The sequence below is a fragment of the Trachurus trachurus genome, assembly GCF_905171665.1.
Source record: "Trachurus trachurus genome assembly, chromosome: 11".
In the NCBI taxonomy this organism is placed as follows: Eukaryota; Metazoa; Chordata; class Actinopteri; order Carangiformes; family Carangidae; genus Trachurus; species Trachurus trachurus.
The window spans coordinates 5,415,218-5,432,634 of NC_139904.1; the positions used below are offsets into that span (position 1 = coordinate 5,415,218).

Genomic DNA, 17,417 nt, shown 5'->3' on the forward strand with positions numbered 1-17,417 from the left:
TATATTTATCTATCATCTACTTTATTATTACTGTTATTATTTTATTTATTTATTTTTCATTATTTTTATTATTAGGGATTAAGGCAAGAGTTGGCCCATGGGCCTGATTTGGGAGGGGGGTGGGTTTGGGTGGCATTTGAAGTTATACTGCTGTTACTGATGCTGTAAACTGTATGAAAAAAATGTCAATAAATAAATTGTTTAAAAAAAAAATAGTGTATAATAATAATAATACTACAGTTTATTTATATAGCACTTTTCACAATTCAACAGTTCATACAAGGACACAATCACAGGAAGAAAAAAAAAAGGGGGGACCATGGAAGGGTAGTGGACATTAACCAAATGTTTGTCTAAACAGATCAGTATAAAGTATCAATATTGAACATTGAAGTTTCCCTCAATGACCTAAATAATTTGAAGAAATATAAATAGGAAGGAGGAAGAAACACAGAAAAAGGGTTTTTCCCATTTCAAGGGCGTGATACAAAGACCTAACTTCCAAAGAGCATGTGAATAAGGTGTGACACATTCTTATGACTCTAATACTTTCCTCCTTGAGCCAGGCGGTCGCTTTAATAAGTTAATTAGCCCTATCAAACATATCCGTGTATTGCAGATTGAAACCTTAAAGGGGCACAAACAAATAAGTACTGCATCTCCAGAAAGCTATTCAACTACATCTATCTAGATTTTGGATTTGTGTATTATATTAGGCAAGGCAAGGCAAGGCAATTTTATTTGTACAGCCCGTTTTTTTTACAAACAGTTTGTCTCAAAGGGCTTTGCATGGCATCATAACAACATCCTCTGCGCTTAGACCCTCACATCGACTGAGCTTTAAACTGAGCACGTGTACTACCATCTCTCACGTGCTGTTTTATTTAGGTCAGAGAAATGTATTAATTATTACATTGAAAAAAAGTTCCTTGTCAGAGGCCCATAATTTCCTCTTATGGGAAACCAGCCAAAGGAATGTTACCTCTACTTATTAAACATGTTTACTTGTTCACTCAGGTGAGCGTGACGATTGCAAATGAAAATGAAAGTTTGGTATTAGGATGTGTAACATTGTGTCATCTTTCTACCTCAATGTTGCTGAAATGATGCTGAAAAAGTGTTATCCATACTCCTGCTGTTGATGTCGATGTTGATATTCATGGTTTGCATGGGATAATTCCTGATGACGTCCTTTCCCTTCAGTAACTATTAACTGTTGTTTCTATGGATATTCAATCAGATTTTAATGCTGATGACCTCCTGACCCTTTGTCCTCTGGACAACCACTGGCAAATACAGTAGTTATGTGAGGCTGCACTTGACCTAAATGCCCTCATCAGTTTGCCAGCATGCTTTCCATAACACTACCCCAGAGATCTTTAGCAGGAAGCCTGTAATGGTCACAGTTGTTTTAACAGGCAAAAAACGCTGGATGGCCAACTCGAGACACTGAATGTTTTCACATTACAGTGGTTTACTGTTACATGTATTTCTACTCATGCCTGTTCATGGCTGTAGTTGTGAATGTCAATATTCAGCCAATACTCTCACTTACTACAACCACACACTTCTAAAGTTGTCATCAGCGATACTCACCTCCAGTTATTTGCATCTCATCAGCAACAAAAAGCAATACAAATACAGAATTAACACATTTAACACCTTTATTTTGTTTATTCCTCTGCCAATTTCATATTGTACTTACAGCTACTGTATATATAAACTACATTAGTGCAATTGCAATGAAGTTTTATTGATCTTGACTGTGTGATCTGACTTCCTTGAATTGATTGGTGCTGCACACACCTCGGGTACTGCCCAACGACACACCTCAGTCACATAAGTACTATAGATGCTCGATCAGTCTTTCAGTATCACAGGAGTCACTTCCTCAATCATCACCATGGATGAAGACAAAGACACAATTAAGTAAGTTAACTGATATCATATATACGCATATGACATTAGATTTTTATTTTCTAGTAGCGTAATACAAATTAATTGTCAGTGATTTCAGAAATATATTCATGATAGTAGAACTAGTGTCTAAGTTATTTGTTTTGTTTGTAATTTGTTTCTGTTGAAAAATCAGTTTCTCCAATGAATTCCAATGTATTATTTCTATAATTATGAGTCTATAAGTGAATACCTTATAATTTCATACCACATTATGAATCGGTTAGAAATAAATGTAACCCTTTATTGGGCAAGTAACCACATCAGCAAACTTATGTTTGACAAATAAAATAAGTTATTTAAGTGTAAGCTACGGTACTTCAGTTTAGAATTTTGTTTTTTTCCACACATGTTTATGTATTTATAACTGTTCCTGCAATTTTATGTTTTTCTCTTATTTTTTAAAAATATTTTCATACGTTTAAAAAAACTTTAAGGAGTGAAGAGCCATACATGGCAACTTCATTGACCTTGATTTGCAGTGAAAAAAATTACACATTTTGAAAGAATTAAAATAAATAAATGAATGAAAAACACTCTTCTAATATCTAATGACGGTTTGAGGTTGAATTTTTTTTTTTAAGTATTTAAATGAGTGACCTAAAAATGGTTTCGGATAATTATGCTGAACACGTTACACATTTTTTTGTGTACAAATTATTGAAAGTTAAAGACATGTTGTGTAAGTACAATGATTATTTACTTTATTAACAGTATTAGTTTAACCTTTATAGTATGTTCTTCAGTATGTTATGAAAGTAAACTCCAAATTCATTTAATGTCACTGAAAATTACGGTAACATTTATTCTACATCTGTTACTCTTTGCAGCTTCTACAATCTTTATTAGCAAAACAAATAATTATTAGCTAAATTTAATTGTTCTTTTTATTTTATCAAATCAGATCTCTACCCTACCATGTATCATTATTAATAACTACATCTGAATTTGATACTTTTAGCAGTCACCTTTCTAACTTGTTAGTGTTATTATCGGTGTCAGTGAATTACTTTTGTGGTCTTTCTATACAAGGCCGTGGGACGCCGGCCGAGAGGTCCCGCTCATCGAGGATGAACAAACACCATGGAAAATGATCAAACTACTGAGGATCGTCTCTCTCATTATAGTTGCTATCATTGTGTTTGGTTTGGCTCTCTGTAGCAAGGTTGGTTATTTTTATACATCTTGTAAATTATATTAATATTAGAAATATTACTGAAGATGGACACTGCAGAAAGACCCTTACACTCAGGATGTCATTTTGAACAGTTTCTGCTTCTTGACATGTAAAATCTCTTGTCCTTTTTGGTAAATCCCTGCTAACAATCCTCAATACTTTTGGTGTAACAGCTTATGTCTGAGGCTCACTTGATGTCTGTGTTGCAGCTGCATTAACCAATTATCGCATTTTTTTGTCACAGACATCTTTCCTCATCCTCATCACAATGGCCAATGAAGGAACAACGACCATCCCAGTAGAGCAAAAACCCGTGGTTCTGCTTTGTATCGGCTGCTCTCTTATCGCCTCCAGTGCCCTGCTGTTTTTGAAAAGCATTTGGAAGTCATGTCACAAAACATCAAAGCTGCCGAGGATAACGACAGTTGCTCTTGTAAGACATGTCAACATCTCTGACCTTTAATAATAATAATGGTTTGCATAGCACTTTTTTCGATCGATACCTGAAAACCAAAGCGCTCATCTCATCTTTGAGTGATGCAAATGTGATCCTGACAGGTAATATGCCCCATTTTTATTCAAAAATGATTTCCTCTGCTTCTCCCTCAGGTTCTGTTCTTTGAGTTTGTGGCGTCTGCGGGTGCAGCAATCCTCATCATTGTAGCAATGCCACACTTCGACATTGTGACCAACGTGTCAATCCTGAGCAGCGTAGCCATCCTCTCTTCCCTGCTACAGGTGATCTCTCAGTGCAGTGCCAAGGAGATGAACCGCTTCCTCATTCCATCCATCACCGCCTTCATCCTCCTTTTGATCGGTCATTGCATATTCCTCGCCTTATACATCATGAAAGATCCCACTGATATCAAGATGAACATTTGGGTGGGTCTGGCTGTTGGTGGGTCCTTCTTGGTGTCCTTCAACTGGTGGGAGAACTACTTCAGATTGATAGGTGAGAACAGCAGCTCCATCTTCCTCAAAAACCTTTCAATAGACATGAGGAGAGGCCAGAACATCCTGCACATCCTCTCCAGCCTGCTCAGGATCGGGGTGACCGCCTGTGTGCTGGGAGCCTACGTCCCTCTGTCAGAAATGGACTGGGAGGTGGTGAAATCCATCCCCAGTCGTGAGACAAGGATTATAGCCATCACTGTTGGGGTGCAGCTAATCTCCTCAGCTCTCTGCCACTGGTTCGTTGTTGCAGCCTGCAAGATGCACGCCATGCGACGCTGCTTCATCCTGCCTCTGTACCTGGCCTATCTGGGTGTCATGGCTCTGCTGGTCGTCCCTGTCATTGTTTACTATCAGGACTACAAAAACAGTGTGACCGGGACTGAAAGCACCAACTTCAAAGGTTACTGCGGTGTGGTTGTGGATGGAAGAAACCATAGTGTGAATGACAGCGTGTTCCTACAACTGGTTATGGATGTTACACGGACTCTTTGCTTTCTGGACATGTCCAACATAGCAGACATTGGAATGCTGACAGGTAATGAAATGTAGCAAGGCATAAGCTAATTTTACATATGGACATAGGCAAACTACTAAAAAGCACCACATGCTGACTTTTATACCTGTCACAGTGCTGTGTTGTGTGCTGAAGAAAAATCTATTTTAGACAAAAGTACTTTGCAGTGTCTAAAGCTTTTCATGAACTTCATCTGCTAATCTTCCCTCAGGTTTAGCAGTGGCCTGGTGTCTCGGGCTTGTGTTGGCCACTCTCTACATCTGGTCCTTCAATTTATATCGTATCCAGAGAACACAAGACCTGTTTGCCAGGAGGCTGTATGAAGGAGCCTTTATCGAACAGTCCCTGCTACTTAACATCCGCTTCGACATCCAGACAAGAAAGAAGACAAAGAAGTAAGTGTGTTTAATACTGGTGTGAGTCTGCCATTCTGTTCTATCAGTTTGTCATGGTCTGTTTGGACTTGAAACTTAGGGTTGAGATTGGGTGTGGATATCTATCTAAGCTCTAAACAAGTCTGTTTCTCAAATTTACAAATCATTCTCATGTAAACCTTCAGAGTATTGGATACGTCCATGGTGTATCTTTGTGCAACAATGTGGCACGAGACGTATGATGAGATGATGAGCATCATTCTGTCAATATTCAGGTGAGTTTTCTAAGAACATCCTTAAATATATAATCTTTCGGCCTCTGACTCAATAGTGAAATAAATACAGCAAACATACTTACCACATTGACACTAGACAGGAACAGTTCTGATGCACACATGCACAAATCTTGTGGCTATCAGACAATAGTAGAAGGTGTATCAAACCCATGATACCATTAAAACTAAGGTGGTTTCCTCAGCCCAACCAGAAGTTTATTCTTCCTTGACCATACTAATTACCCTTCTTTATGTTTTCATGCTCTCTGCAGAATGGACAGGTTCAGACCAAAGGAAGTCAAGGACGACTCACAGAACCAAGATTTCTCCTTTGAAGCTCATATCTACTTTGATGACGCGTTTGAAGATACATGTGGGAGTCGGAAGCGTATCCTCAACAGTTACGCAAAGGACCTTGTGGAGGTCATCACAAAAGCTTATGGGTAAGAACTTCAACTAAGAGAGAGTCTAGAGTCATAAGAAAATGAATTTCTATTAAAATGTTGCTTTATGTCATCAGGATCTTCAAAAACATGGATGAGAAGTTTTTCGCAAAGAAGGAGCAGATCCCAGAACAGACAGTCATCAGGACACCGTACGGAGGTCGCCTCATCATCAAAATGCCTTATGGGAACTCCATCACAGTTCACTTCAAGGACAAAGAGCTCATCCGCCACAAAAAAAGATGGTCTCAAGTAAGAAAATCTCAACTCACATGTATAGTCCATTCTTAGTTCAAAGGAGCATTTGGACATATGCATTGTGAGAGATATACATTTTGGTGATTCTCATTTTGCAGATCATGTACCTTTACTATCTTCTGGGCTGGAAACTCATGACCAAATATTACAAACGCTGGCAGGGAAAAGAGGATGAGAAGGCTCTGAGAGCAGAGATCCAGGTGAGATAAGAGAAAAATATTATGATGATCTTGAATGTGCAATCATCCAGTTTCTCAAAACTGAACCAGTTGTTTGTCTTCCTTCAGAAAGAGAAGCACAACACCTACCTCTTGGCTTTAGATGGTGACACAGACTTCCAGCCAGCTGCTGTGATGCTACTCATTGATCGGCTGAAAATGTACCCACGTGTTGGAGCAGCATGTGGAAGGATTCACCCCACTGGATCAGGTTGGCACCAAGTACAAAAACAGGCAACAAACATTTGACAAAATAGAAAATGCAGGGAGTAGAGTACCTCTGTGTTTCCTCCGCAGGTCCTGTAGTGTGGTTCCAGAAGTTTGAGTATGCCATCGGCCACTGGCTGCAGAAGACAGCGGAGCATGTGATTGGCTCCGTGCTTTGCAGTCCTGGCTGCTTCAGTCTGTTCAGAGCAGAGGCGCTGATGGACAACAACGTGATGAAGAGATACTCCACCAAATCCATGGAGGCAAGCCACTACATCCAATACGACCAAGGTAGCAGATGTTGGTAGAACTTCATGTACCACACTCTGATCCGTTTGGGAAAACTTTCCCCATTAACTTTTAAACCCATTTGCTCAGGTGAGGATCGCTGGCTCTGCACTCTACTACTAAAGCAAGGATGGAGAGTGGAATACAATGCTGCATCTGATGCCTACACCAATGCACCTGAAGACTTCAAAGAACTCTACAACCAGGTGAGAGTAGTGGTCGATCAGAAGTCAATTAAAAACCCACTAAGATTTGACAAAATGAAATCTACATGCTGCTCTCATAAGTTGTCATGTAGCCATTTAGGCATGCTAACGGCTATCTGCCATTCATAGCGTCGTCGATGGGGACCATCAACGATGGCCAATATTGTGGATTTACTGGGCTCCACAACAATGATTTCCAAGAGGAACCCATCCATGTCCAAAGCTTTCATGTTCTACCAGCTCTTTGCTTTGTTCTCAGGCATTCTGGGACCGGCTACTATCTGCCTTTTGATTGCAGGTTGGTGTCACTGTTGAGAATTAATCTATAAAAGTGTTCCCTGACCCTGTAATTGTTTTAAATGTTTACTGAAAGTATAGAATGCATGTAAAATGAATATTAAAGTCAAGAACAACATGTGAAGCTCAGCCGTGTGTGTTTTCCTCTTCTGTTGTGTCCTCCAGGTAGTTTGAACTTTGTCTTGGACATTCATGCTGCTGGAGCTCTGGTTTTAGCAGTGATACCCCCGTTCATCTACCTTATCCTTTGCTTTAAACTCAAGTCGGACACTCAGATCACTATTGCAGGAGTCATGAGCATCATATATGCATTCCTCATGTTGATAGTGTCATTGTCCATTATTGGTGAGTAATATTCAAACAGGTCCAACTTCATCACATCCTGCTTAATACTGCTCTGATCCTAAAATCTGACTCTCTTTCAGGTTCAATGGTGAGAGACAAAACCATCCTGACACCGAGCAGCATGTTTGTCATCGTCATGGCCTCAATTTATATCATCACTGCTATAATGCATCCTCAGGAATTGTCCCTTGTGTTCTATGGCTTTCTCTACATCATCTGCATCCCCAGCGCCTATCTCCTCCTCACCATTTACTCAATGGTCAATATGAACAACGTGTCCTGGGGCACTCGGGAGACCAAACCTGCTGGTGGGCCACGTGCAGCGCCAGTGACCACCCCACAGACAACAGTGCAGAAAGGTAGGTGGCAAACTCTTGGTATAGCTTACAGTGAAACACTAGCACTGTCTGTGTAGCACCAAAGTTAATTTTTTTATCACTTTTGCAGCCAGAAACGTCTTCCAGCGGTACTTTGCGTGCTGTAAATGTAAAAGATCCAGTCCTCAGAGTCCCAGTGTTGGCCAGGAGAACATGATTCCAGATCCCGAACAGCCTGAACCTCAAAACACAATTGTAGAGGATGACAGGATCACAGCAGAAGAGCAGGGGTAAGCTCTAAAGGCTGAACACTGACTTAAATACATCTGTCACAATAGAGTGAATGATGATATTTAAATTTTTTCTGTCTGTCTTTCAGTCACGTGTCCCCTGTTTTTGACGCTCAAAGTAAGTACTAACAATTTACCAAAAATAAATTAAATTAAATTAAACTAAAAAAGTTTTTTATCTGTAAAAATTCCACAGCACAATTGATGTTCCTTACTCCTGCTCTCTTTTCCAGGTTGGGTCACAGAGCTACAGGATTTGTCCAATGACATGCAACTGCAAGAAGCCTCACTTGACCAGGTGTTTATTGCTCCCAGTCAGAATATGAAATTCACATGACATGTTAGGAGTTTGTAGTAGAATTAGTTACTGGATCTACATACGTATAATTGGATTGTGTATTTGATGAGTTTGATGAGGGAAACCAAGAAATTCCACGAGCCTCTGTACCGTAGCTCTGAGCAGCTCGTGGCTCTGCTCCGTCGTTCTAAAAATAGCTTGCATCGAACCTACTCCTAAAACTATAGGGATTATGGCAATGGGTCAATTTGCAAAAATGTTGAACTATCCCTTTAAGAATAAGGAGCAGAGGGCTGTCCTAGTGTCCTGCACCAGAGACAATAAAAACTTAGAGGGTTTTCTGTGTTTCTCTGCAGGAGGAGACAGAGTTCTGGAACGATCTTCAGGAGAAGTACCTGAAACCTCTACCCAATGACAAAGAGAAACAGAAAAAGATCACCAACGATCTGAAGGAGCTGAGAAACAAGGTAGCCATGAGGAACTTGAATTGTGCTTCACGTCTAACAGAAACCTGCTGTGCCATTGATCTTAAACTAATCATATTGTTATCATGTTAAACAGATCAACTTTGCCTTCTTCATGGTGAATGCTATGTGGTTGGTGGCGACCTTCACCCTTCAGATATACAATGCCACATTTTCGATCAGGATACCAAAGGTTGACTTTAACTTTGAAACTACTGGAGAAGATGCAGAGATTGATCCCATTGCCTTCATGTTCATCCTGGGGTTTGCGGTGTCGGTGGGGATCCAGTTCTTTGCCATGTTCTACCACAGGTAACATCTTGACTTATACCTTGATGTTTTTCTCCCCAGTTTTCTGAAGCTCATGGTGTTCACTTATTCTGACCAAAACATCTTGTGTTTATCCAGAATCTACACCCTCATCCATTATATAGCCTTTTTGGACACTGTGCCTCAGGAGAAAAAATCCAATCAGCAAGACTTATATCTGCCAGGCAAAAAGGTATTTACAATACAATTGTCCTTTAAGTGTTCCAGATGTGGTGGCTTAATGTGCACTGATGGTCATGTTGACTCCCCTCAGGGCAACTCCGACTCCAACTCTGACTCTATCTCCGACTCCAGCTCCATGTCCTTGTCCCAGTTGAGCTCTATGTCTGACAGCGATGATGAGTATGACTTCATATATTCCAACATGAATCCACATGGAGGGACGATGGTGTAAACACACATTATCACAAACTGGCTCAGTGAATGTGACAAGGAGGGAGACCACGCAAAGTTAAACTAAGAACAATTTCAGTCATTGATGTGGTGCATGGATGAGTGGCATATGTGCAGTGGAGGGGCTGGATGTCCAAAAGCAAAGTCCATAGGATGTCACCAAGTGGAAGGGAGAGAGAGCAAATGTCGCCTAACTTTTATAATGCGAAAGCATTAGCATCAGCTGATGACCCTCAAATATGAATCAATTTGCTGCCAAAATTGTGCAGGGACAACCTCCAAGACAATGGGGGTGGGTTGTCATACATACTCTCTTTTTATTGTGTGTATTACTTGTTTAACATCTTTCAAGAGAAATTTAAAACAATTTAGAGACAGAACAAGAGAAAAACAATTGTTATACATATGCATGTGTGTGTTGTGTGCAAGTGAAAGGACCAACAACATCATGTGGATGAACGTTATATTGTGAATGTTATTTATTTAAAGGTCCAGTGTGTAAAATTGGGGGAAAACCATGACATCCAGCGTTCAGATTCTAGATTGCAGCGCTCGCTCACCTGCTCGCACTCATTAGCCATATTCACAGCGTCGCCATCTTTGCTTACGTCGTCACTCGCGGTGGGAAGATTCAACAGCCAGGGACGCAGCAGTTACATGGTTCTTTACCACCCCAAGTGATGAAGTAAGGAAAGATGGCGACACTGTGAATATGGTCAATTGGCAAAGTGACGGTGGCTGGGACGACTGGGAGTATTTCAGGAGCATGGAGGGATGAGGTGAAGATCTAAATCATTTTACTATATGTCTGCTGTTTCCTACTCCTTCTTCTTTCCTTCCGCCTTCTTTGTTGGTTTATTTATGAACGCAAAACTCACAAAATGTGCTCTCTGGCTGGCTTCCGTTCGGGCTGCTGTACAAACATGGTGGAGCAAGATGCCGACACTCTCTAAAGCAAGACCCTTGCTATATGTACTAAAAGAATAATTATAAGTCTACGAAAACCAAACAAATTTTATTTAATAGCGATTATACAATAATGCAAATACATTCATGGGTAGTATATTCAGATTTTGCCAATAAACCTTGCCAATTATTAAGCCGGTGCATATTCTCATTTGTCCAGGTCATTGCCAATTATTACACACTGGACTTTAATGATCTGCTGTGTCGTGTCACACTGTCAGAATTGCTGCTTCCATATTTAATGCACTGAAGTGAGGAGGAACAAATGAAGTTGGGGTAGTTTTATATTTGGTAGATCTATGTTTTAATCAAGCAAATCGGTTAAAGTCTTAAATCTGGGAATTTAAAAAAAATTAAATCGGACTTGATGAACTGATGACCTCGAGTAAAACGATGTTCCCTCACTACCAAATGCTTGTAATGATGATGAATATTAAAGTATAGTTTCTTAAATGTCTTAGATTATTAACTTTATTTATACTTATTTAGAATGATTGAGAAAAAAATCTAATAAACCAAAGTAAATCAGTTTCTGTGTTGAGTCATTTTTACCTCTAAATGCAACAATTAACTTTCTGTTGGCACACTACAGTATTTTCATGTGATCTTTGTTTTAGTTTTTACAAAATACTTAATAATTATAAATAGTCAGGACTTCCTGTCACTTTGTGATGTCACAACAAAGCAGTCAGGATTTTACCTGAAATGGCAAGGCAAGGCAAGGCAATTTTATTTGCATAGCCCATTTTTGGGCAGTTTGTCTTAAAGGGCTTTACGCAGCATCATGACAACATCCTCTGCCCATAGACTAGGCAAACAGCCCTTTGAGGAATGGTTTGGACATGCTTGCATCGGTAAGGGCTCAGAACAGAATATAAATAATTTCAGTTGGTCATTCACCAGTGATTCCAGGATTTTTCTCTGACAAGAAAGTTTAGATATCTATTGTCCGTCAATTATTGAGATCACTGTTTTCTCCTCTCTTGTACAAAGGAATTACATGAGCTGACGTCCAGATACTGGGAATTACACCAGTTGCTAAAGAAAAGCAAAAAAAACATTTAACAGGGAAAACATACAGACAAGAAAACAGTTTGCAGCACATAATATGGAAAAAACATGGACATTGTTAACAAAAGCTTATGAATGCAGCTTCTGGTGGGCAGGAAAGGCAGGGAGAGCAGGCCAGCTGAAATCTGCTCTATTTTTATTGGTTATCATTCAGAAAACAGTAACCCAATCAGAGGAGAAGCTCAGAGTCTCCTCTCTTCTGATTGGTTGATACCGACCTCCAGACAGAAGTATGGCAATAGGCTTTCAATTTTAGACTTGGACTTCAGCTGTACTTAATGTAAAGCAAGTCAACTTACAAACTCATAGCTGTTAATTATTATAATTTTCAGAAACGTATGCCTTTTGCATCTAAAACAATTTGTCTTGATGATCAGTCATCATATTGTGACCCATGAGTGGCCCACAGGGTCGGTATCATGACATTACTTCGATGTTTTGTGACAAGAAAACAACCTGGGGCATTTTCAGTTTGCTTGTAGGGGGAACTGTTCTGTCAGGTCTGACTGGTTATGGGAGCATAAACGCAATTGTATGTGTTCAACACATTGTCTGCCGTTTCCTGATGCTGCCCTCTAGTGGTGTGTAGATGTTGCTGAATTCAAGAACATGTATGCAAATGTATAATGTGTAGTTCACTTTCACATCTGTTGAATTTTATTTCCGCAGCCACTAGAAAACTGTTGGTGAATTTTTATTTTGATCTGTCTTTGGGGAGAGGTGGAAAATAGCAAGGCTTTAAAACAACTATGTAATTATTCATCATTCATAGAGCATTCTTCCTACATTAATACTAACCAGTATGTCGTTATAAGTGTTTAGCAGAGTTAGGTCGCTTTCACACCTGAAAGTCCGGACCACGGTCCGGACCAGATGGAAGAAATGATACATTGTTGCAATTAAGTTTTGGTCCGGTCTGTGTTCACACTGTCCTTTGTCAAAACGTACCTTTTTTTGTAAACAAATGACATGCGGTCTACAGGTCGTTCAGCTATTGGTCAGAAGATTTGCCAGGGAAAATCACTTTCGGTCAACAACAACAATGGAGCAGCAGCAGCGTATAGCATTGGCTTTGATAGCTATATTGATATGCTGCTGCAACCAGGATAGATGGAGATATGTGGGCCATGACATGATCCTGAGGACACGTTACCGAAGGAGGAGGCGGGCCCTTATGGGTGCCTATGATATGTTTTCTGCGTATTTATTACACAGAAGACGAGTGAGGTATGTTTTCAACATTAGCCTACGTCATTTCTAACCAGGAGTAGGCCTAGGGATGGGATATTAATCATTAAAGACTGTATTGATTTCCGACGTAACGAGTCCTTTTGCCGGTAGTTTCCGAGGTTTCCGCGTCAGCTTCCTCCTCCTCTCTGTCGGGCTGCGAGCGCTCACAGACACTCCGCCTCCTAGCTAGTAGCGGCACCAACAGGCAGTGAATCAAATCAGTAACAGCAGGGGAACAGAGGACAGACTGATGTCAGTGTTCCTCATTTTTTCTAAACTTCACCCAATATTTTGATGTCAGGATATTTTATTGACATTTTTAATGTTTCCAGTGAGGGATTGAGTTTATATAATGCCTTTGCTGTAATATTACTGTTGCTGCTCTATAAACATTTATTCCAAATTTAAAAAATCTCATCCTCTTGTTCTCTTGAAAAAACATTTTTAAAAGCAATTATATAGTAATGAAAAACAAATGATGAGAGTATTGATTGACAAATAAACTGGCAAAGAGTGGGCTATATAGATAAGTAATATTGATAAAATCCTAATGATACCCATCCCTATGAGCCAGTTACTTGCAGATGTCCACCATTAATCAATAAATTAATTAGAAACAAATTATATGAAAGCTCTGTGTCTCTACAGGAGGTCTTTTTTTGACCAATTTTTTTTTTTTTTTTACCAAAAATACAAATTTCTCCAAATTTCTCCAAACTCGGATATATCATCTGGGGGTCCGAGGGGAGTCCAACGCAGAAGGTTTGGTTGAAATCGGGCCGGTGGTTTTGGAGAAAATGACCAAATACCAAACAGGCGATTTTAAAAAGACGACATGCGCGTACCTGTCGTCTTCTTTTGACAATTTTTTTTTTTTTTTTTGACCAAAAATTAAAATTTCTCCAAACTCGGATATATCATCTGGGGGTCCGAGGGGAGTCCAACGCAGAAGGTTTGGTTGAAATCGGGCCGGTGGTTTTGGAGAAAATGACCAAAAACCAAACAGACGATTTTAAAAAGACGACAGGTACGCGCCTGTCGTCTTTTTTTGACCAATTTTTTTTTTTTTTTTGACCAAAAATTAAAATTTCTCCAAACTCGGATATATCATCTGGGGGTCCGAGGGGAGTCCAACGCAGAAGGTTTGGTTGAAATCGGGCCGGTGGTTTTGGAGAAAATGACCAAAAACCAAACAGGCGATTTTAAAAAGACGACAGGCGCGTACCTGTCGTCTTTTTTTGACAATTTTTTTTTTTTTTTTTGACCAAAAATTAAAATTTCTCCAAACTCGGATATATCATCTGGGGGTCCGAGGGGAGTCCAACGCAGAAGGTTTGGTTGAAATCGGGCCGGTGGTTTTGGAGAAAATGACCAAAAACCAAACAGGCGATTTTAAAAAGACGACAGGTACGCGCCTGTCGTCTTTTTTTGACCAATTTTTTTTTTTTTTTTTGTCCTAAAATTAAAATTTCTCCAAACTCGGATATATCATCTGGGGGTCCGAGGGGAGTCCAACGCAGAAGGTTTGGTTGAAATCGGGCCGGTGGTTTTGGAGAAAATGACCAAAAACCAAACAGGCGATTTTAAAAAGACGACAGGTACGCGCCTGTCGTCTTTTTTTGACCAATTTTTTTTTTTTTTTTGACCAAAAATTAAAATTTCTCCAAACTCGGATATATCATCTGGGGGTCCGAGGGGAGTCCAACGCAGAAGGTTTGGTTGAAATCGGGCCGGTGGTTTTGGAGAAAATGACCAAAAACCAAACAGGCGATTTTAAAAAGACGACAGGCGCGTACCTGTCGTCTTTTTTTGACATTTTTTTTTTTTTTTTTTGACCAAAAATTAAAATTTCTCCAAACTCGGATATATCATCTGGGGGTCCGAGGGGAGTCCAACGCAGAAGGTTTGGTTGAAATCGGGCCGGTGGTTTTGGAGAAAATGACCAAAAACCAAACAGGCGATTTTAAAAAGACGACAGGTACGCGCCTGTCGTCTTTTTTTGACCAAATTTTTTTTTTTTTTGACCAAAAATTAAAATTTCTCCAAACTCGGATATATCATCTGGGGGTCCGAGGGGAGTCCAACGCAGAAGGTTTGGTTGAAATCGGGCCGGTGGTTTTGGAGAAAATGACCAAAAACCAAACAGGCGATTTTAAAAAGACGACAGGCGCGTACCTGTCGTCTTTTTTTGACCAATTTTTTTTTTTTTTTTTGTATCAAAATTAAAATTTCTCCAAACTCGGATATATCATCTGGGGGTCCGAGGGGAGTCCAACGCAGAAGGTTTGGTTGAAATCGGGCCGGTGGTTTTGGAGAAAATGACCAAAAACCAAACAGGCGATTTTAAAAAGACGACAGGTACGCGCCTGTCGTCTTTTTTTGACCACATTTTTTTTTTTTGACCAAAAATTAAAATTTCTCCAAATTTCTCCAAACTCGGATATATCATCTGGGGGTCCGAGGGGAGTCCAACGCAGAAGGTTTGGTTGAAATCGGGCCGGTGGTTTTGGAGAAAATGACCAAAAACCAAACAGGCGATTTTAAAAAGACGACAGGTACGCGCCTGTCGTCTTTTTTTGACCAAATTTTTTTTTTTTTTGACCAAAAATTAAAATTTCTCCAAACTCGGATATATCATCTGGGGGTCCGAGGGGAGTCCAACGCAGAAGGTTTGGTTGAAATCGGGCCGGTGGTTTTGGAGAAAATGACCAAAAACCAAACAGGCGATTTTAAAAAGACGACAGGCGCGTACCTGTCGTCTTTTTTTGACCAATTTTTTTTTTTTTTTTTTTCCAAAAATTAAAATTTCTCCAAACTCGGATATATAATCTGGGGGTCCGAGGGGAGTCCAACGCAGAAGGTTTGGTTGAAATCGGGCCGGTGGTTTTGGAGAAAATGACCAAAAACCAAACAGGCGATTTTAAAAAGACGACAGGTACGCGCCTGTCGTCTTTTTTTGACCACATTTTTTTTTTTTGACCAAAAATTAAAATTTCTTCAAATTTCTCCAAACTCGGATATATCATCTGGGGGTCCGAGGGGAGTCCAACGCAGAAGGTTTGGTTGAAATCGGGCCGGTGGTTTTGGAGAAAATGACCAAAAACCAAACAGGCGATTTTAAAAAGACGACAGGTACGCGCCTGTCGTCTTTTTTTGACCAATTTTTTTTTTTTTTTTGACCAAAAATTAAAATTTCTCCAAACTCGGATACAGTGGGTACTAGTTTCATTTGGACGTTTCCCTCACGGAAAGCGTGATTCACGCGTTGCGTGAAATTGTAGGTCACACTGTAGCCACTAGGTGGAAGCATCGTACTGAGATGCAGCTCAAAAGATTTGGGGGTAATTCCACGTTTGACCACAACGTAGCTGCAATGGAGAGTGGCGCTGTTCATATGCCATAGGTACCTAATTTGCAGCTGTGGTCGAGAGAGCTAGAGAGTGGATGGAGAGAGGGACCGCTACGCCGGTCAATCAGATCAATGTTGTTGTTTTATTGTTTCACAGTGGTTACAGTAGCCTACGTTCAACAGGATCAATGGTTCTCAGCCTTTTGGGGGTCCCCTGCATATTTTTGATCTCTCCTGTAGCCTGGCTGTGTGGCTCCAAGTTTGAGTAGTTTGAGTTCTGCAAGTTCTGGTGAATGTAACAATCCACTCACAGCCCACGACCGCTACGTCAGTGCCAGCAGCCTGGACCCGATGCTGCTGGACTCACGAGCGGAGCAATAATGCACATCTGTCAGCAGCTTCTCTTGAAGGGACAGATTAGATGCTGATTTTGTTAACAGTGACTTTGTTGCATCCAAACATTTAGCATCTGTCGGGTGCTGTCTCTTATCCGGTACAAAGTGGGAGATGACAGAACTACTTTAATAGAGGGAAAGCTACATTGTTGCGAGTGACTCCGGCCGGCGTGTGCACATGCACTAAGCCTGTGAATATTCTCATTTGTCCCGGACTCCCGGTCATAGTTATCTCAAGGAAATTTAAATCGAATGCAACTGGACTTGGTTATTTGTCTAGGTTTCACCTCTCATCCAAGAGGCTGAAGCATCTTGGATTACAAGTTACAGTTGCATTCGATTTAAATTTCCTTGAGATAAGTGCACACTGTTTCTGCTGTCAATTCGGTCATAGTTCATTTGTAACGTGTTTTCTTCATTCTTCATTAGGCTAATGTTAACACTAGAACCACCCAGATGGTCTCACACAGACGTTTGTGTTTTTCTTAGGCTACGTAAATGACTTTGTTTATACATTAAAACTACAGGTCTCTCAGTCCGTGACTTTTCCATGTGTGATGGTTTCTGAAGCTTACAACTTACACAAATGAAACATTCGATTTCTGGGCATTTATACCTCGGGCCGACAATAGCTTATTTTTTTCTTCAATTATTGTTTTCATCTACAGTTATATTTATCATAATATGCCCAATTCGGGAGGGAGAGAGGGGGGAGAGAGTGCCGCGGTCACGTTACATAATGTAACAGTTTCCAGAAAAATACAAAACAGGATATTTATTCATGTTACCCTCTGTTTAGGTA

The 17,417-nt window shown here is 40.2% G+C and overlaps 1 protein-coding gene across 1 annotated transcript; it reads left to right on the forward strand.

The window, feature by feature from the left end:
• Positions 1–1,903: 1,903 nt before the first annotated feature.
• Positions 1,904–9,605, forward strand: LOC310993868 (chitin synthase chs-2-like; the record flags this gene model as incomplete). Its single annotated transcript, XM_083982351.1, has 22 exons — positions 1,904–1,929; positions 2,989–3,121; positions 3,378–3,566; positions 3,743–4,622; positions 4,813–4,996; positions 5,155–5,250; positions 5,523–5,693; positions 5,771–5,945; positions 6,050–6,151; positions 6,239–6,380; positions 6,467–6,667; positions 6,755–6,870; positions 7,000–7,172; positions 7,337–7,512; positions 7,593–7,871; positions 7,960–8,119; positions 8,209–8,237; positions 8,353–8,417; positions 8,774–8,884; positions 8,979–9,193; positions 9,290–9,383; positions 9,465–9,605. 22 exons carry the CDS (start codon positions 1,904–1,906, stop codon positions 9,603–9,605), a joined length of 3,858 nt encoding a protein of 1,285 aa, XP_083838477.1.
• Between the last annotated feature and the right edge of the window lie 7,812 nt (positions 9,606–17,417).